Source organism: Podarcis pityusensis, assembly GCF_964106645.2.
Source record: "Podarcis pityusensis genome assembly, chromosome: 15".
In the NCBI taxonomy this organism is placed as follows: domain Eukaryota; kingdom Metazoa; phylum Chordata; class Lepidosauria; order Squamata; family Lacertidae; genus Podarcis; species Podarcis pityusensis.
The window spans coordinates 7,700,393-7,721,723 of record NC_138040.1 but is presented as its reverse complement, the minus strand read 5'-3'; the positions used below and the strand labels follow the sequence as shown (position 1 = coordinate 7,721,723).

At 41.4% G+C, this 21,331-nt stretch overlaps 1 protein-coding gene and 2 long non-coding RNA genes across 51 annotated transcripts in view; 2 read left to right on the top strand and 1 right to left on the bottom strand.

Annotated features, from left to right (window-relative positions):
- The window catches only part of MSI2 (musashi RNA binding protein 2), a 448,144-nt gene extending 429,376 nt beyond the window's left edge, over positions 1-18,768 (top strand). For 23 of the 42 annotated variants that reach the window (XM_080983060.1, XM_080983059.1, XM_080983078.1 and 20 more), the window contains 3 exons: positions 4,908-5,116; positions 7,676-7,753; positions 13,332-18,768. In XM_080983060.1, coding sequence (XP_080839186.1) covers positions 4,908-5,116; positions 7,676-7,717 — 251 coding nt within the window. In that variant the 3' untranslated portion in view covers positions 7,718-7,753; positions 13,332-18,768. Of the gene's footprint in view, positions 1-4,907; positions 5,117-7,675; positions 7,754-9,467; positions 9,650-13,331 lie in introns of those variants that run through there. The other 19 variants (XM_080983083.1, XM_080983077.1, XM_080983072.1 and 16 more) reach the window with 8 other exon arrangements.
- Positions 9,814-12,813, top strand: LOC308464165. The gene is made up of 2 exons (XR_013979910.1): positions 9,814-11,432; positions 11,473-12,813. It is a non-coding gene; the product is annotated as an uncharacterized lncRNA (long non-coding RNA).
- The window catches only part of LOC308464137, a 116,212-nt gene continuing 109,518 nt past the window's right edge, over positions 14,638-21,331 (bottom strand). For all 8 annotated transcript variants that reach the window (XR_013979864.1, XR_013979865.1, XR_013979866.1 and 5 more), the window contains 2 exons: positions 18,972-19,047; positions 14,638-14,835 (listed from right to left, as the gene is read on the bottom strand). This is a non-coding gene — a long non-coding RNA (uncharacterized lncRNA). The remainder of the gene's footprint in view (positions 14,836-18,971; positions 19,048-21,331) is intronic.

Genomic DNA, 21,331 nt, shown 5'->3' with positions numbered 1-21,331 from the left:
TGTTTTCCAGTTGTTGTTTCCATTAAGAAGGACATTTCCCCCTATCGATATCTTCCAGAATTCCCCTGGCAGAGTGAGCTTATTTGGCTCTTTCCACTAGCACAGCAGAGACCAGTTAAATGCTCTCCCTAGGTATGAGTGCAGACAGTGGATGTCATTTTGGAGAAGGAAAAAATACTGCTCCAAGCAACTTGGCCTTGTGTGCAGTTGTACATCCTCTACTGGTGTGCAATCAGTTGAGGCTAAACTATTGACATGGCCCTGTGGGCTTGGTGCACTGTATTCAGGCCCCAGGGTGGGTGATGCAACACCCCCTTTCCCCCGAGTAGTGTTGAACATTTGACTAATCAGAGAAAATTTGGTTAACTGTCACATAACAGTCAAGAATTTTTAAAGTACTAACTTTTATGATGACAACAAAAGCTATAATCATTAGATCACTGTTATAGGGAAACAATGCTATTATTATTATTATTATTATTATTATTATTATTATTGTTGTTATTAAAATCTAATTTTGTTAGGATACCTGGCAAGGCATCTATAAATGCAAACAATTCACAGGTCCTAAAATCTTTTGGTCCCAGGCAGGGTTCCTATGAACTTTAGGAAGCTTCTGAGAGTGGAAACAGAGATCTCATTTTTTTATTCCCCCTTCCTGCTGTGGAAACTCTGGCGGCCTTTGCACTACCAATATTGATGCTCAGACATCAGTGGGGCTGAGAAGGTGTAGACCTGGGGAAGGCTTGGATCTAAAGCCTTCCCAGTCCTCTGACACACCCCAAACTGAAGATTAAACCCCAACAATAGAACCAATGCTAGGGGAATAATTTAAATCAGAGGTTTTCAACCTTTTTGAGTCCGTGGCTCCCTTAACCAACTACATTCTTTCTGTGGCACAACATTGGGCTGAGGAACCCAGTTATATCACCCCTGTCTGCAGAGTTGGCAGCCTCTCACCCTTCTTCGAACACCCTCCCTTGTGGAGTGTTCCCTTGGGAGTCCTCTGAGCAGCTGCTGCTGCCCCCGGTCTCTGAGCTGCCCCCCACCCCAAAGAGAGGGGCCTCCAAGAGGCAGCATTCGCCTGCAGAGTTTAGAGCCAGGGCTGCTGCAATAAACAGCTGTGCAAGCCTTTGGGAAGCAGAGACGTGAGAGGGCATCAGAGGAGGGAGGGGAGGAAAGAGGGGCAGAGGCCAGGGATGCCCACAGCACCCCTGACCATCATTCAGGGCACCCCAGGGAGCCACAGCACCCTGGTTGAAAATCACTGATTTAAACAAATGTTTAAAACCCTAGCCAAGGACATAGGCGAGCAAGAGTGAACCCGCACCCTCATTCCTTCCCTGCCGGCAAGAGGCCAACAGGTTGTTGGATGAGGTATATAAGCTGCCTTTGCCCCCCCCCCCACCTTCCCCTCCCCAGTTTTAGGATTTCAGCCTTGGTATTCTATTTGGATTGTATCCCAGAACTGGAGGGTGGGCCTGCAGTTGCAAAACTGCATGAAAATGAAAACAGAAAGAAAGCAAAGTACAGCACAGTACAGTTAAAAAGCCAAAGCTCCCTTTTTAAATGCAATAGTGCTAGGTAAGCAGTGTTCCCTCCAACAGCAGCTGTTTTCTTCTTTTCCTCCACCATCATCATTATGGAATCTTAACCACTATAGGGAAAGGGAGCAAGAAGCCCTTGTTCCTACCATTGCTAAGAAAGGAAGCATCATAAAATAAAACAGGCATTCCTGGAATATTTATTCAAGCAGCTGAGACAAAAACAGTCCTTGAAACCTCCTGCTTCGCAATACTTTTACAGTATTGGACCACCATTAAAGAATAGATGGTCAGGCTGCCAAATCCTCCCTCAGCGCTTTGGGCCCCCACAGGCAGGTTTACTTATACCTGAGTGGAGATGGAGAAGCTTGTCTTTTATCTATTGAGAATGTTGTCTGTATTTTAGCTTTGCATCCGTTTTTCAGAACTGCACTCATTTTGGTATCTAGCCATGAATCCTGAGCCAGCAGGAAACACACACAAAAGGGAGCAGTGGAAATAACCATGGGCAACCAGGAACACAGTTAGAAGAGGTCAGGGAGCCATCTTGCACAAGGCAGGACCATCTCTTCCATCAGTTGCCTCTTCCCAAACACACAGCAGCTCCTTTGGTGCACAATCCTGAGACAACTAAAAAATATTATATCCCTTCAAGGTCCCTGTGCTTCTTTGTAAGCACATTGAAATAAGGAGACCCCTTTGCTATCTGGGCAGCTCCCCAGCAATGGCCTCTATATCAGAGGCGGTTTTAGTGCAGTGTGAGCATTGCAGCCACACAAGGCATGCAAGCCAAGGAGGGCACCTTCTCAAAGCCAGGCAAGCGCTTGGCTGGCTTCAGAAAGGAGGGAGGAGGGCTCTGGCAGGGTCCTAGGAGCGCCCTGGGACCCTGCCGGAGCCCTCTTACCTCCTTCCCCAAGCCCAGTATAAGTCGGCACTGCGAAGGCTGCAGGGAAGGCGTCCACTGGCCTCGCACAGGGCGTCCTGTTACCAAGGCCTGCCCATGTCTGCATGGTGGCCATTTTGAACTTCCCTTGGATGCACCCATCCTGCCAGGACTCCTCACCTTATCAGGACAGCCACCTCTAGCTCCCACTAGCTCCATCTGACGTGATTTAAAGCCACTTCCATGTGGAGGCTCTGCATCACTAACTTCAGAAGCCTAAGCATTTATTTGCCTGGGTAACGGAGGCTTTCTGGTGAGCTGTCAGCAAGGCCTGTATCCACTTTACTGAACTGGAAAAGAAAAGTCTGCTCTAGCAAGTTAATAAAGGGCCTCTGAATATCTCAGCTGGATGTTTTTCTCCATGAGTGAGAACGCCAAATGTTAGCTTGACATTTAATCTTTAATATTTTTTTAAGTACGTTGTTTTGCCATTTCAGTCCAGCACAATGCAGTTACTTTCCTAGATCTTTCTCCCCAGCCTCAGTGCTGATTGTGGTCACCTGTCCCTCTGCCAAACACGAGGGATACTGCTTCATTCATTCTCTCCATGCACACAGACCCCATTTTATCTCCGCCAGGTTAATACTTACAATACTTTGCTATGGGAGGGGCTGCACATTTACAGCTGGCCTTTATTTTAGGACTTTGCAGATCTTTGTTGCTCAAGATGTACCAGATTTGTTTTTCAATTTATCTCTTTTTTAAGTATGGGTGTTCGTTAGAGGTAGAAAGATTCCCTTTTGGTGTGTGAGGCTTTGGGGAAAGCCCCTCTTTTCCAGGAAATGTTGTGGAGTTTTCTGTAAATAGACAAACAGCTGTTTTCCTCAAAAGTGTGGAATCTAGCAAGATGCAGAAAGAAAACTAATGTGAAATGCCCAGGGGCATATTACTCCCAAATAGTTTTTTTCTCCCAGCTTGGGAAAGAGGAGGCAGGATTCCCAACTATACCTCCAGGCAACATGGCATTTTGACCTCTGGGGAAACTTACAAGCTTGCATCTTTGGTGGGCTGAAAGATTCAAAGCTATGGTAAAGGCTTTGCAACCTCCCATTTCACTCTTCCTAGATGTATAGAGGGAACGGTGCTCTGTAGTTTGTTGTCAGAGAGGGCAGGCCCTGTGTCTTTTTGCTATTTAATCCTGTTTCTTTCTCTTTTTTTCTTTAAAAGCATTTTTCAGATACTTCCACCAATTATTTTACATATCAAACATCCCTAGACAATGCAAATAGACCAATAACAGCAAAGGTTTATTTAATAACAGCGTTCCTGGGACATCATTTTCTAGGTTTGCATTATAGTCGGAGCTATTTGAGAGCATCTTGTTCAGTATAATTAAGCAATAGATTTTAAAAGGTCAAGAATGATCAGCTCAAGAAATAGCACTGCTTGCCTTGATATAGTCATGAAGGCAGGTGGATGGTCTCAAAGCATAAAGCTGGCAGTTTTCTCTCTTTGTAACATACTGCTTATGGTTCGGTCTTCCTCCTCCACTAAATCTGCTAATTTCACTTTTTCTACCAAATAGTTGACAAAAAGAGATGCATCATGCTTTCAGCTAAAGGAGCTGACTTCCCTATTACTATTTACATTTTTTTCCTCCCTACTTCCCTCTCTGGAAATAATTAATATTATAGGATTGTTTCTGCTTCTAGCTACTCATTTCTTTGTGCATTCCGGTAGTGCCCAAATAATAGTTTTGGAGATGGAGACAGACACTTATTATTAGGGGAGGAGGAAAGGGAAACCAACCCTCCTCTGGTACCTAAAACACCCCAAATGTTCCATTGCATATCATTTGTTTGTTTGTTTGTTTGTTTGTTTGTTTGTTTGTTTGTTTGTTTTAAAGAAAAGCATTTCAAACCTCCCAATCTTCATGTACCTTGAGAGCTAAAAAGTGGGTGGGTGGACAGGACATATATTTCATCTGAAAGTTTTCAGTGGATCCAAAAAACGGTTTTCTTTCTTTGCTTATCAACATTTAATATCAATATTAACACAATGTGTAGTCTAAAACTAGTTCCTTTGTAGTTTGCATGGGATGTGAATGCTGTCTCGACGTGCCCAGATCTAGAAAACCCGTTTTACTACTGCATGAGCATCAAATCAGATGTTGAAAAATATATTTTTTTGTGATAATTTGGTGAAACTGAGCACCTACCGTCTCTGGTTGCAGTAGTGTGTTGAATGGTTTTTTTTTTTCCTTCTCTCTTTATACATATTTCTATATATTTGGAGCTCCAAGCTTCTTAGTAGTATGGGCTGACTATTATTGAGTACTTGCTCTCCTATCGCATGGCCTTGGTTAAGTGTTAGAAGTTGGACCTAGGCTGTTTTCTTTTCTTTTTTTAGTGTTTGGCTTTGTAATAACTGTGCATGCTCGGCTTCTGGCCTCATACCCAGCTTTATTCTCTGCACACCAGTCTTGAATAGCTACAGTGCTCAACCGAATTTTGGCGCACCCGCTTCCCCGGCAGGCTCCAACCCAGCCCGGCCCGGAGGATTCCCAGGGGCGAACAGCCCGGGTCCCGTTGCAGACCTCTACGGTACAGCCAGTCAAGACTCCGGTGTTGGTAACTACATAAGTGCTGCCAGCCCCCAGCCTGGCTCCGGCTTTGGGCATGGAATTGCTGTAAGTAGTCCTCTTTGTTTCCCCGTTTCTCCTCCTAGCGTGTCCTGGGCTCTGAAATGAGCAGAGTTAGCTGCCAACGAGTGCAATCCCTCCCACTGCTGTCAGGGTAGGCTCATGTTATAGAAGCTACTACTCCGCTTTCTAAATAGGCCTTCAAAGCCACACAAAGCCAGGACTCCTGCCTGTCACGTGCATTAGAAGCTAAATTGAATCTATTTGTGTGGCTCTGCCTTTGCCCCGGCATCCTCTATGGATTCCATATATCTGAAGCTTCACTTTCTTTTGATTGTAACAGCAAACCGTTACACTTCCCTTGCAAGGTACAATAAAACTTCATTCAGCCAGACCACGTATTCAGATCTTTTGCCAGATACTGGACTTGCATTGTGCTCCGTTATTCCAGATAAACGTCAGCTGCTGAGAGGTGTCCATTTGACAGAAGTTGCACTGTGTATTTATTTCTGTAAAGGAAGGAGGGGGGAGAGATTTCCTCTGATCCATCAACCTGCACAGCACACCAAGTGTCTTTTTTATTTTAGCAATGTATGTGTGCTTCTGTTTAAGGAAACCTGTTAAGTTTTTTTCATAGCAATCTTACCCAGGTGAGAGATCTCACTTTAGTGCTCCCACTCAAGCAGCTGAAAGATAACAAATGCCACAATCCTACAAAAACAGGAGTGCTTAATTTCCAAAGGTGTGCTCAAGTTTTTTTCTGGCTATAAGCCACCCCACCCCCACAAAAATGCTTACATGAGCTAATTTTGAGATCCTAAAGTACAGGTAGATCTCCACTTACATGTTACATGCCGGCTATTGTGCATATAAGGAAAATTGCACAAAGGCAGAACGATCCCTGGAACAGCTCTGCACAACCATCCCTCCCTGCCTAAAGTCCTCACTGAGTGGGCCTTGCCCCCCCCCCATCCACTTTGCGTATTGGGCTATGGAAGCCCTGGAGGGCTCCCATGAGATCTCACAAGAGCCGTTGCATAACATTGGATGGCCCTCCTGGTGGTTTTCCTTGATCTCCCACCCCTCCTTATTAAAAAAAAAATTCTGTGATCTGTGTAAAGCTGGAATCACGTATGTAAAATCAGTGTAAGATGAGATCTACCTGTACTCCTCCAAGCAACTACCATATCCCAAAAGTTACCTTATAAAGGTTGATAACTCTGCTCATGCTCCGCAGCTCCTTGCACCCGAACCCTTTGTCAAAAGTAGATGTATGAATATGCATAGGAGCAATTTGCAGGAACACTCCTATAACCTTAAAACAGGAATCAAGGAATGGCCTGTATCACTTTTTTAAAAATTAGCTGGGCTAGAAATGAAGTACTGATATAATAACACTTAGCATGGAAAGTTGCCTTGCTCTGCACCTTACCAGCTACCCATGAGTGAATGGATTCACATCACCAGAACAGGGGCTTCTTGCTGTGCCATTATTTCATATTCAGTTTTAAGATCTAATCTGTTTTTGGAAGGTGGAAAAAGATTGTATAGGGTGTGGGTGGAGGAATGGTTATGTGAATCCAATTTATAAAGAACTGAAGTTGTTGCTTTAAATCTGTTCATCTGCAAAATGTTAGCAAGTTTTTAACGTATTTTTTTCTCAAGCGAATACAAGATGTTTTAGTATTAATGTGGTGTGATTATTAATTTGGAAGCGGAAAATTACTAATTTTCAAGTGGAAATTTTGCTCAACAAATTTGCATGCAAGTCCTCCCCCCCCCCCCATCTCAATTCTACTGTGTTCAATTGTGTGTGTTAGCATGAATGTCTGACGCTGTTTAGTGGCCAGTTAACCAAATTATTTTAAGCCAAACGGATTATTCCTGTCCATTTTCTTGTATCTGGAGCTATATCCTAATTAACCCAAAGTGCAGACAAAGTTCCAAAAGTGTTTTACTGCGTTAAAAAAGTTAGCACCCGGACATGTATGGTTTTTGTTTTAATTCCATTCCCCTTGTAATGTCAGCTGGGTAACTTGCAAAATCCCATTGGATCAGCTGTACAGTGAAAGACAGATTATTATTCTGTTAAGACCTACATCAATCTAAACTGCCATCTATCACCACTTTGCAACACCCCTCATTTCCATTTTTCGCCTAAAGAAAGAAAAGATCGGGTTGTTCTTGAAAACGTGTGCGCTGTTGACCTTTTGCAGCAGCCTGGCTTCCAAAGAATAATACAGCATTGTGCTTTGTCTGCACTAATGTGGCCTTTAAAATTATTTTGTGTGTGCCTGCACACAGCTGGCTCTTTAATTTTACGTTCAATAACATTCTACAGAAAGTAGCTGCCTTTTTAATACCTTTCACGCCATCCATTTACTAACAGCAGCTTAAGAAATTTACTTTTCAGATGTGATCTTGGAAAAATATCCCTAGAATTGAATCCACAGAGATGTTAGCAGGACTAGATTGCAGCTTTTCTAAATATTCATGCTGGCACCACACACACTTGAGACTTTTGATAAATCCATGCAAAAAATAAATAAAAATCACAATCTCTTCCCATGTATCACACTGATGACATTAACAATTGTACAATTTTAGGGGCCTTTGATTGCAACGGCTTTTACAAATGGATACCATTGAAACGTTACACAGGGTTGGTTGCCATCTCACTTGGAGGTATTCCAGTATATAGCATTTATATTTTCAACTATGTCCCTTATATTTTGTCATTTGTTTTTACATTCTTACACTTTTCTTTCTTCCTGTCTTTAAATCCTTTTTTCCTTGTAAGATTATTATTATTATTAATTATTATTATTATTATTATTATTATTATTCAGTTTTCTGGGATGGAAAGTGGAAAGGGATCCTGAGGAAATTTTGCTAAGTGTGTTTACATTTATTTCATTTTTATGCAATCGATTTGATTATTCAGATACAAAGAGCTGTTGAGGAATCCTCAACCTTCTGTGAGGATTTTTTTTTAATAAGTACCATTAATGTGGACTAGAGACTTATGGAAAAAGCAGCATTCAAAAGTGCAATGCTTTATTGCCTCACATCCACCACTAAGTGCTATGTCAAATCCTGTAGCACAGTAAGGACTGTTAGTACTTTCAGAACAGCTACCTCAAATTAAAACTATCCACTTACTAATGTCCTATCTGGATCCCTGCCTGTTTCCTACCCTTCAACTGACCACCCCAATGTGGGGTCTTTGCATATCAAATTATAAATATTCAGTCTAAAGTGTAAAAACAACTCCTAGAAAACAGTCCATGACAGCTTATATACACATATATCTAAATGTGGTAAATGCTTTATTTTGCTGCTAATTGCATGCCTTCTAAATTCCAAATCAATGCATGGAATTAAAATAATGATTGCTGAAATTAGGAAAATTTGGCATGATGCTTGTGAAAGGCTTTATGAATGTCAGAGGGGTGAATAAGTATATGGTGGTGTGGTTTTAAGTGACCCAAGGTTTTTCGACCATGAACAAATGAGTTTTTAAAAAGGTTCTCAAGGATGCTAAGGCATTTGAGTTGCATCTGTTCCACACACACACACACACACACCCCTTGCAAAACACATAACAATGCTCCATGATTCTCATCAGGCAGCATGCTCTGAAGGCTGGGTTGCTCCTTCATACCCAGAGTGTGATTTGAGGGCACGCGATAAAGATAGCTTGCTGAAACTAAGCAGGTCTGAGTCTGGCTAGTGCCTGAGGATCCCATATATGCCAGCTTGAGCTCTATGGTGGAAGAAAGACAGGGTATTTACATGTACTGAAATAAATAAATTCTGTACTCGTCACTAACCTTTAGAACATGCAGTTGGGGAAGGGTCATAATTCAGTGGTCAGGCATCTGCCCTGCAAGCAAATGGTCCCTGGTTCAATCTCCAGCATCTCCAGGTAGGGCTGGGAAATATTTGCCCACCTAAAATCCTGGGGAGCTGCTGCCTGAGGTGGATGCACCAATGGTCTGACTCACTATAAGGCAGTTACATATGTTTCTATGGAGTATGATCTCAGTGACTGGCAGTCAGATACAACAAAAAGAAAACCAGGACACCATTCTAAGTGAATCAGGGTCTCAAACTGGTGCCATTAACGGTTGCTTGCTTATTATGTTAAAGTTACTAATAGCAACCAGGTCCAAATGCAGTCTTGCTACTCACAGAAAAAACACTACATGAGCAGTTTAAATTGGTGTTTTGGTGCTAACAAGTGTTAACCAGGTAACCATACGGCATTAATTCACCCAGTACCCACATGAGCGCTGTAACCGCCATTAACAAGGCAATAAGCAGTGGCTGAAATAAGCCCATTTCAAATGAAGAGCATGTCTGTAATTTGTGCGCCATGTTTTCTTCACTCCACTAGGTATCTTCTACTGTAGCTTCAGAGATGTCTAGTCCTCTGTGAGCCTTGTTGAGAATATCTTTTGCAGCAATCCTTGTTTCTTCTGCCAACCACACAAACACACATCTTCAGGCAATAACAGGCCCTGGAATGGCCTTTCCTAACCTGTTCCCAATTACATAAAGTTTGTACCATTCAGTCCACATAGTTCTGCTGATCATTATTTTTATGCTTAGCATTGGAGTCAGTGAAGTCCTTCGCACACAACATTTCAGTAATTCTCACAACAGCCCTGCATGGTAGGTAGGTAGAACTGCAGATCAGATCGCAGTTGAAGCGGAGATACTAGCATAGCTCAGTTCATGATTTACTGGTTCATAGCTTCCACTCCAACCTGTATTTTTCACGTCTCCCCCTAAACACCAAGACCATTGCAGCTGCCTTGTCTGACAGCTTCCCATAAGCCTATTGGAAAAGCCAAGCTACTCAAGAGGTTTCCAGAGAGAGGCCTTGCTTGAAACAGACCCAAAGCCTGATAGCCGAGTGGGCACAAACTGGCAAAAAAAAACAAAAACACAACAACAACAACTAGCCATGGCTAATTCCTGACACCAGCATGATTTGAGTTAGCTGTGACTCAAGTTTCGCTCTGTTCTTTTCAAGGAGGACTTTGCCACAAATGCCTTTTGCTGCCTTAAACCCAGGGCCTTGCTCTGAGAACATCTTCTAGGGAACTTCTTGATATGTGAGGCCTGATTTCAGGTGTGTTGGGAGAGGGTATCCCTTCTGGCACCAGGCCAAGTAGAATGAATAAAGAGCTTGGTGGATAGAAACATGAAGTTAATTTTTAGAGAGGCAGTGTGAACACGCGTTATTTAGTTGTCTCATTCTCACTGATTATATTCGCTGAAGCCAGTAAGAAAAATAAAAAATTAGGTACCGGTGGGATTCAATAACAATCACTTCCATATCCAAGTCATTATTACAAATTCAGCATGGCTCTTTCTTAACTCCACCATGTTGCTTAGTTACATGCCACTCTCTCTTCCCTTTTCATGCCACACTCTTTATTTTTGCCCTTCAATGCACCACCACCTGCATCAAAGAGCACAGCTTCACCTTCATACTTGGTTTTGAAGTCCTGTGAAGAGGGCCTGTTTGTTTCAGAAAAAGGAAGACTTTACATCAACTATTGGCATGTTTTTTCATCCAAGTTGTTTGCCAACCACATCTCTTACTTTTCTAAAAAATGTGTAAATGAAGTTCCCCCACAGGTTCCTGGAGAGCAGCCATGTGTCTGGAATGGCTCCTCCCTCTGGCTGGATCCAATTATGGCCCCAATTATATGATACTAACCAGGGGGAGGGAACATCCTTCTCACCAGACCACCCTGCCTCATGAGCTGGATGGTTGGGATCAACTGGAGCTCCTAGCTTGTCTTCTGTATTCCCTTCTTCTGTGCTTTTCTCTCTCTCCCTGCCTCCCCTTTCACTCCCCATCTGCTGTTAGAAACTGGGGGCATTTGGAAGGCTGTTCCTGTAGCACAGGAAGTTTGTGGTTCACACTGGCACAATTGCACAGAAGAGGAGGAGGAGGCAGAGAGAGAGAGGAGCCCCAAGTGGGACAGTGGAGAAGATTGTGCCCATATGGCTGAGAGGGTTGGCGTAATTGCTCATCACAGCAAGCAGGCACCATGAGATTCACTGAGGTGATGGAGAAGCCTGCAGAGCCCATTTGGATCTCTCCCCACCCGCACCTCAGCCTTGGCTGGCATCAGGAGCCAAACACTATGCCCCACAGCAGGGCAAAGTCACCCTCAAAGGGAAACGTGTTGTAGGAACCAGAGGCCTCTGAAGCAGGTGAACAGGAGAGCCCACCAAGCCACGTCCAAGGAAGGCTAAAGCCCTGGGCTGCAAGTGAACTGTCAGTGGAGGGGGTTAAGTCCTCTCAATACTGCGCTTGTCTGGGGAAAAGGAACTCTCAAATGTTTTACAGGGGTACTGGTCAGAGAGATGCAGGTTGCCAGGTTCTCACCAGCAACAGGCCCTTCCCTACCATTGCAGTCCCCCTGTCCAGGACTGGAAAGGGGTAAATATGTACCTAAGCCCCGTTGAAGGAAGAATGGTGCACTAAGTCAGCATTCCTTCTGCCCTCTTCTTCCTCTTCTTCCTCCTCTTTCCTATTCTCCATCTTCTGGACACAAGTGGTCCATCTTAGTGGCACATTCCATAAGGCATGGAACCAGCAAGGCCAGCCTGTTCAAGAAGGCATACAGCAGGAAGTTAGAATGCCTAGGGCAGAGGCTCTCTTGAGTGTTCCCTCTCCTGAGAGGTGAAAGCAAGGAGGCTCCTGGAACTGCTGTAAGAAGCCAAAAGCTCCCTTTCCAGACCAGCGGCACTGCATGGCCATGCATCAATCTCCATATTCAAGAGTTATGAAAAGCTGAATGGGGCATACCAGGAAAACATAAACCATCACACAAACTAGTCAACAAGTGACACTACTTCCTGCCTAAGGTGATGGGAAAGCTGAATGCACCAGCAGTAGATTCCCCCAGGAATCCATGATAAACATGCAGGGGCAGGTTGTGGGTGGAGGAGCTGGCCAACAGGGATAATGTCTCCAAAGCCCATGAGGATGGTATGAAGAAAAACCCTTTGGGGGCAACACGCAGTAGGAGGAGCCATCTCAGACCCATGACTTCCTTCCAAGAACCCGAAGGAAACAGAAGTTCTTCTCACTTACAAGTAACTCCAACCTATAAAAATTTTAAAGGGTTTGCCTTGAACTCTTAATTTTTAGGACCTTGTGGCTCCACAGTGCACGGCCTTAAAAGGAAGACAACACTTGGAACATAGGAAGGTGCCTTATACTGAGTCAGACACATTGGACCATATGGCTCAGTGCTATCTACACGGGTTGGCAGCAGTATTTCAGGGTTTCAGCCTTACCTGGAGATGTCAAAAGTTGAACCTGAGACCTTCTGCATACAAAGCATGTGTTCTGCCACTGAGCTATGGCTCTAGGACCAAGTTATTGTCAATATTAACATCCCTGGCACTTAACATAACCCTGATTTTCTTGCATGGACCTAGAAGCAGAGAGTCCCTGTTTGCAGCATTAGCTCCCTGTTTCTGTTCTAAGGGTAATTCATACTATGTGTAAGTTACCATTTAGCTCCCCTTGTAGGCCATTTGCCTAAGAGTCTCAATCACCCCAGTTCCTCTTTCCCTATCACGTTTCTCGGCAGATAGGTGCAGTTACCACATGAATAATAGACTCCTATGGGTATGCTGCGGTGCCACTAGAGCGGCAGAAAGCTGGAGAATTTGATATTAGCCACCGAAATCAGATTCCCTAAGAATTTCAGCTTTCTTTAAAAAAAAAGAAAAAAGATTAAATTCTAACCTTATACCCGGAAGCCGTGCCCGCTAACATATCAGAAGTTGGGTGTGGGGAGGCTAAATCTGCTTTCCACCGGTCAGGGGAGGGGACTTGTGCACGCCGAATAGCTCCCTGTGAATCACAGAATAAGGAGGCATACGACATAATTGAATAGTGTATGTAAGCGCCAGAATTCCACTTTCCCTGTTTCTGAACTTGAGCTGATGCGGTGCAGCATTTTGATATTCTTAACATGGTTGGTCACACAAAGCTCTGGATATCAACATGCATAAGTCCCTCGCCATTTAACACAGACGTATGGTGGCCTGTTGGGAAACAAATGACATCCCAGGTACACCACATTCAACGTGTGACCATAAAACCCATAAAAAGGCCCCTAGAACTAGTAACATGTCTCTGAAGTGTTGGCTATAATTGTTGCTGTTTTTATCTATTCACACTCTCTCCCTCTCTTTTTCCTTTTCAAAAAACGCGCTGTAGAGTATATCTGGATGTCCAGGCAAGACAGGGCGAAGTTTCTGAATGGTTCCATGTTTAGGTGATACATCATCAATCAGACTTTGAGCATTGCATCATCACCAATAACCCACACAAACTGGAGGTGGCATTCAGCGGACTTGGGTTGTCCACAATCTCTATCATCTCACGAACCTGCTGTACTATATAGAACAACAGCTTTTTAAAGAAAAGAATATGTGTATATATATATAATCCATTTTGTTCATTTTATTATTTTTCTTGATGTTTTTTCCCCTTTGAAATCTATTTTAATCACTCTTTTGTAGTATTTTGACATAGGCTTGTAGTCACGTAGACCTACTACTTTGTGTATTTAGAAAAAGCCTAACCATAATATAACTGTTTATATATTACGAGGATTTTTTTTTTTTTTTTTTGGCTTTGCTTTTTAATAACCTCCCACCCCTTTATTTTGTTTTATGTACTTTCGTCGCTTAAAAGAAGCTGAAGTGGTAACACGATTCTCAGTTGACTGGTACCAATTCTGAAGCTAAAAAAACTTTTTTCAGGTGGAATTTAGCACACACTGAATTTAGAAGTAGAGCAAGCAAGACAAGTGAGCGGACATATTCTATTTATGCTGTATAGGGAATGGGAGGCTGGCTCAGTAACAAGATCTCTAGCAGTTCTTTGTATCAGTTAACCTAATTATATCTATTTTCGGCAATAAGGCAAGGACTACAAAGTTTTTTGTGCGTCCTTTTTCTATAAGTGCATTTTTTGTTGTTGAAAAAGAGGCGATATAAGGTTTTTTGAAATTGTGATTTCTGAAAAAATAATAATACTGTAAATACAATTCCATTAACTTACATATAAACTATTAAAAAAGAGAAATGCATAATATTTTTGTGATGGAGTCAGACTAAGGCAGTTTCTGTACTGAACGGAAGAAAAAGACAAAGATTAGGGGCCCCCAATCTGCTGGAAGCTTCTCTTCTGCAAGTGAACAGAAGAGGCCCAAGGGCAGGGAACTGCCCTTCCTGGCTCCCATTCATCTCGCCAGTATATGGAACGGCAAAGCTCCCAGTGGGTTGCACCCTGACATTTTTAAACGTTTGAGATCGACTGCCAGAGCTGGCCCATAGCAGTTAGATCAACACTGTTTAGCTTGCTCTGTAGGTGTTAGACCTTATAACTGTACTAGCGTCATACCAGCATATTAACTAGACATCTGTGCACAGCTTATAAAGTAACAGTCTAGTTACATTTTTAAGTTAAGAAGGGGGGGGGGACTGCTTTCCCCAAGATTGAAAAAGCTACAAATATAATATTTAAGACGGTATTTAAAAATCCAAGCACACTTTTTTTAACCATTCTTTAGATCACCTGACTGACTGTCCATCCATTTCAGCCACCCTGACGCCTTCTATAGCTCTCTGGCCAAGCGAGTCCACTTGGAAGCTCCCACGCTGTGGGCAGGGGGTGCAAATTAAGCCTTGCATCTTCTCACCTCATCCATTCTTTCCTATATTAACAAATTAGGGAAAGCAAAGTTGTTGTTTTTTTAAAAAAAAGAAAATATTGTTCTGAATACCTCAGTGCTACAAGTTTATCACCCTAGACGCAAGAGAAGATTTAATTTATTGTAGATGAAAACAGATTTGAAAAAAAATATGTATAAAAAACATCATTGCACTGTGACTGGTAGGGAAAAACTGACAATTTCCAATTTGCACATGTTTAATGTTTGGCTGTTATATATATGGTCCTCTGCTGGGGAGGAGTCTTATGAAGGATATTTTTTAATTTAATTTTTTAAATATGGGTCAAATAGGCCAGCAACAGCAACTCGAAGTACAACACAGTAGGTGATATTACAAGCATAACTATAGTGTGGATATATTCTTTTTTTTAACATTAATATTGACAAGGTTTATTAATATTTTTTTAAATTGTTACGTTTATAAATTTGGTACTCTAGGTACAGCCAGAATAAGACACTGAATGCGACATTTGTTAAGAGAAAAAAAAGCTGCTGCGCTCCTATTTTTGTAAAACTTTACTAACAAGTAGGCTAACATAGTTGTTCAATAGACAAGTTAGAGCAAAGCATCTTTGAACACTCACCGAGGCACCATAATGCTAACCATAAGGAGGGGGGAGGGTCTTGTTTTTAAACAACAAAAAACATGGGTTTCTTTGTTTGTTGTTGGTTTTGGGTTGTTTTTTGTTTGTTGGTTGGTTGTGTAATGTCTTTGGTTGTATTATTATTATTATTATTATTTTATTTCAAAACAACCAGGTTTAAAAGCCAGAATGCTGGACGCTTTTTAAAATTGAGACTTGATCAAGTAGTACACTAAATAATAATAATACTATTAATAATAATAAAGGAAGAAAAGTAATTAACTGCAAACCAAATTCCCTGAGAGTCAAGTGTGTAAAAAAAAAAAAGTCAGGGAATTTTTTTTTTATTACTCTTTAATCAATGTAGATGACATCAGAGTACCACCTATCAGGGACGACTTCTCTGAAGGCTCCTTTCAAATGATGTCGAGTTCTCCCTCCCAGGAGCTCTGCGCAGCTCCCATTCATTTCAATGGAGCTTTCCTGTGAGGAGTTCCCGGGAGCGTGTGCCTGTACTGTATACTACCATGTTTTCCTCCTCGTCATTCATTCCCTGTCACCTCATAGCAGATTATTTGATCATTGTTGTATGTTAATAATGTATAAAAATGACTATCTTGTAAGAGTGCTGTCCTGATGCTAGTGTAGTGACAACCCCCAACCCCTTCTCTTTTCTTCTCTTTCTTCCTCTTCTAGTACATATTGGTAGTTGTATCGTAATTAAGGTTAAATACATAGATGTAGTTATTCAGATTTAGGACCAGTAAGGATAGAACTTTCTCTTATTTAAGACAAAACGAAATGCTAATAATTTTGGGCAGGTGTTTTTTTAAAACTTAAATTTTCTTTTTGTGTTTTTTCTTTCTGCTGATCTCATGTGGTTTCAACTAACCAAAGGTCTCACAATGTTAAAAAAAAAAAAAGAAGAAGAAGAAGGAAAAAAATGCTAGCAAAACCGCTGCGGCATTTTATAGATTCCCCCACCCTTTGACTTTTATAAAGAGGGTGTGCCATACTACCTTAAATGCTAACGCTAGATATGCAAAACTGGATTTTTTTAATTTATTTTTTAAAATAAAAAAGAGGGAGGCATGGTATAATAAAATGATTTTACTAAGAGAAAAAATATTTTTTTAAAAAAGAATGCTCAGAAGAAAAAATTGATAACCTGTGTGAATATGTTTTAGATGTTTCTATACCTTTTGAAAAGCCCCAGTGGCCCATAGCACAACTTGTGTGGAACCTGGTATGTTTCTGAAGTGGCTTCCTAGGCTAAGGTTCATTTTAGTTCCCTCACTCATCTAGAAATCTGTTTCAAAGGATTTGGGTTCGTTTGTTTGTTTTTAAAAACAATTAATTTTAGCACAGAAGGCTCAGCTGCATCTTTATTTTAGTCAAGGTGAGCAGGCAAAAAGCCCATCTTCAGCATCTCATCATTTTGTTCCAAACTTCCCCTTCCAAACAATGCCTTGGAGTTAGCAAAAACCAAAATGTAGGAGCAGAATGGTGTACACAGGGATTGAAAAGCACCACTCAAGTACTGTGGTGGATTCTTTACACACCTCCATGGAGAAAGCATTGGAAAATGCTGCTTTGTGCCTCAAGTTAAAAGTTAATTTTTAAAACAATCTTGCGAAAACCAGAGACCAGGAAACTCTATGAGAAATTCTCTGCTTGTTTCCGTGGTGTTTGGATGTCAAAATTGATCTAAAGGTTTGGAAAGAGCTTGGCATGAAATCCTGGCATACTTTTCTTTTTTGCTACTGACTTGAACAGAGGGCCAGAATTTCACTCACGGGATATTGGGAGTTTTTAATTCACATTGCCTGTTTCTCCTCCCACCGAAGGAGGGGAGGGGAGAAACAAAACACACCCCATCCAATCTTAACTTGATTAAAATGAAGAGCAACCTGTCCCTTTTTTGTTTCCTATTCTACATAATGTTCATTTTAATTTGAATTTGTAGCTTGGACTTTAAGGTAGCATGGCTCTGTTGCTGTAATTTTTTTCCCCTTGTACAGCAGTATATACACAAGCTGATGAATGTTACACATCTTGCTAGGCTAGTTGAATCATTGGGTAATTGTTGGTAAATAATAATGACCTGAAAGGTGTACAGACTTTTTTTAATTTTCTCTTCTCCATCACCCAGCTATTAACCCTGTACGATTCTTTCAATCTTGAGTGTGAATGAGGGCTAGGGACTCCAGCCACCAAACCACCCTGTTTCATTTGCCATCTAATTCAATGCAACATAAAACAAAACTAAAGCAATATAGTTTTCCTACATTTTTTTCTTGAAGGTCAGCCATGGTTGTGTAATATATATATTGCATATGAAATTGTTTACAAAAAAAAAACACTAACTACTTATTTTTTACTCTTGGGTGTATTTGTTTTGAAAGGTTTCCTTTTTGTTTTGTTTTGGGTTTTTTTCTGAAAAGCAAAATGGTTGGAAGAGCAAACTGAAGCTAGTCTAACTATGTTTTGAGTGACAGGGGGCCTTAGACACACTGGCAGATTCCCAAAAAATCTGCATCAATACACTGTAGAGTTTCATAAAGTGCGCAGAATCTAATTCCAATCCATTTTCTCACTGTGTGCAAGCACTACATGAGATTCTGCAAGCTAAGCAATACTTTAATACTGTAATAAAAAAAATTACCAAAAAATAAAAGGAATTCAAAATCAAAGTGATCTGTTTGCCAGTTACCAAACAATCAGAATGTATTGTCTTGATAGAATTTTGTTTCAGACAAAAACAAACAAACAAAAAAAGAAGTCACCCGTGCTATAGAATAACCTGTGTTTGTACATATGCCAACACCACCACACATGTGTGGGATGTGCGTGTCAATTGAATTCTAGTGATAGCAAAATAATCTCACTGTATATGTTGTACATGTTTTGAATTCCATCAGTAAATCCAATGCAAAGTCTCAGCATTTTCAGGTGGTTCTAAATGTACTTAATCAACAATGACACAGTGGCCAGGCCTAGCCCCTTCCTTTTATATTTTAGTATGAACTGATGCGAACTTTGGTAGTGACTTTTTATATACATATATAAATATATATATACATACATATATATATATACGTGTATCTATATATATCAAGCATCTTTCAGGTCTCTGTGTATGGCTTTCCGAAGCCCTGTTGTAAAAATATACTACATGGATGGGGGTCTCTCACATCACAGATGTGGAAAGTATAATTTTATATTTGTATTTTCAAATAAATAAGTTTGTGAAAGGTTTCCATCCTCTACTGTGGTCCAGAAAATCAATGTGTTTGTCTCAGAAAAAAATAATAAAAAAATCTGTTTTGAACAGTGTTGTATGATGTGTCATTTGCATCAATCGCTTGACACCTAGCTGTTAATGTCTATTTTTCCACTTCCCTTACCTGCATTCATCTCAAAAAGGTGCCCATATGCTCTGGTTAGTCAATCATCATTTCTTAATTACTCTGTTACAGCGGACAAGGTGTTCTACGCATTTCCACATCTGCTAGGGAGGAGACATAAACCTACCTGGCATGAAGGTTCTTTTCTTGAAAACTAGATGCCCCATTCTTTTAATCATGCTTGTCTCCTGTGCATCAGAACTCTGAAAGGCATAGTTTCAAGAAAGACTTCAGAAGGATGTGTGTGACATCATAGCTCCCAGGGATTCATGGATTATTTTCCACAGTCCCCGCCAGGTGGGTGCTTGCAAAAAGAGTCGCTGGGACTCTTAAAAACTAAAGCATCAAACCATTTATCAAGCCACCACCAACTAGCATCAACTTGCCCATTATGGTTTTGGCTAATGAGGTGTTTAACTGCCCATCGGATGCAATTGCCTTGGAAACGGGGGCTTTCCATATTTTAAATGGCTAAATATTTTTTTTTTACTGGTTATTTTAAATTGAGAGAGTTGAGAAAGGCTGGCATGGCTTGTTCTCTTGAGAGCTGCACCGTGGTACTTATTATTAAAAACCATCCTTCTGCATCTCTAGGTTCCTTGATTCAAAAAAGCTTATCACTCTCTTCTTTTACAAAGAATATTAGAGCTGTCTGAAGAGGCGCAAGGACCTGGTAGCATATAGTTCTTTGCCAGACTGGGCTTCAATGTATTTCTAATTTTGTATGGGGGAGATTCAGTATGACTCTATCCAGAGTGATATCAGATAGTCTACAAAGGTTTGCTTCAGCCCCCAATTCAGGCAGAACATCACTACCACTTTGCATTCACCACAAGGGTAGGGGTATTTTTTTTGCTGGGGTGGGGAGCTCTTTCCCATCTGACTTATTGTTATCTACACCATGAAGATAACAGCTGGTGGCTCCTTGGGGCAATTAATTCCTGGGGCTAAAATCAAGAGGGAATTATGCAACAGGTGTGGGGAGCCAGGTGAGGGCAGAAGTGCTGTAAGGAGAGCCCTGCAGCTGGATCAGACCAAAAGCCCTCATTTATACCAGCATCATCACAGTGGCTAATCAGATGCCTTTGGGAAGCAGGCAAACAGGATCTGAGCACACCTGTACTGTCTCTCCCCACTTGTGATACCCAGAAACTGGTATACTGGTTCATGGTGAGTTCCAGCACCTCTTTTTCTAGAAAAATAGCACTGCATAAAATAGAATAAAAAATCAAATATAAAACACTACTAAAAAAAATAGAATAAAAATGAATACACCATGGATAAAACTGAGTAGTACACACACACACACACACACACACACACACACACGTCTTTAAGAGGCTTTAAAGCTGATTACCAATCTCAGCCTCTCGAATGCTGAAGGGGGAGCCATTCCAAGGGTGGGTGCCACCACTGAGAAGGCCCACTTTTGTGTTGTTACCAAGCGAGAATCCATTAGCTGCAGAATGATCAGCAGACTTTCCTCAGAAGATCTTACTGCTCACCTTGGTCTGTACTGGGGGAAGTGAACTGCTAGATACCCTGCTTTCAAGTGGCTTAGGGCTTTCCATATCAACAACCAAACTTTTTGCTTGTCTCAGTAGTTAATCTGCCTCTTAACACTAATGTAATATAAGCAAACTGGGTGCCCCACTGAGTATCTTGAAAGCTGCATTTTACAGCAACCAAATCAGGCACAAGGGTAGTCCCACGCATAGTGCATTACAGTAATCTAGATGTGAGGTTACCAATGCATGGATCTAGATGGCAAAGCTATCCCTGTCCAGGAATCATAGATGATGAACCAGCTAGTTAAGAATGGGTGCTCTAGTGACAGTGACATATCTAGGCACAGCCCAAAATATACCGCTGATTCTTTGGACGCAGCATATACAGTGTGCTAGCTGATAAATGACAGTAACATAGAAAATTGCATTATATCAGAAGAAACCGCTTTGCAAATAAATAAATAAATAAATAAATAAGGGAAAACTGCATACCAAAATGTCTTTATTAGTAGAAATTCAAACCCTAAAATTCTGATGAATTTTCATTAGAATCTTGTATTATTATTTTTTAATCACAAATAGTGACAGGAATGTTGGGAACTGAATTTAAGATCAGAAAAATGAAGAACTGAAAAGTGACAGTTCCATTCATCTCTACACACCCCTAACCAGAAACCCCTCAATGAATCAAAGATTGAAAGTTATAAGATACCTAGCCTTTCAGATGAGCTGGAACTTCACATTTTAAAAAAGGAAATAATGTAGCTCCTAGTTTCACCTTAGATGGCGACAAGGTAGGAAAAGGAAATGGGGACGGTGGAGACTCCACAAGGGTCTCTGCCCCCTCTAAGGGCACTTCTTCCATTGCTGAAAGAGAGACCTCAGCACTCAGGTTGCTTAACAAGAGAAGATGGACTTGGGGCTGCTGCGGTTGAAGGTCAGCGCCCTGCTGACTGCGGGATGGCCTCGTCTCTGGAAA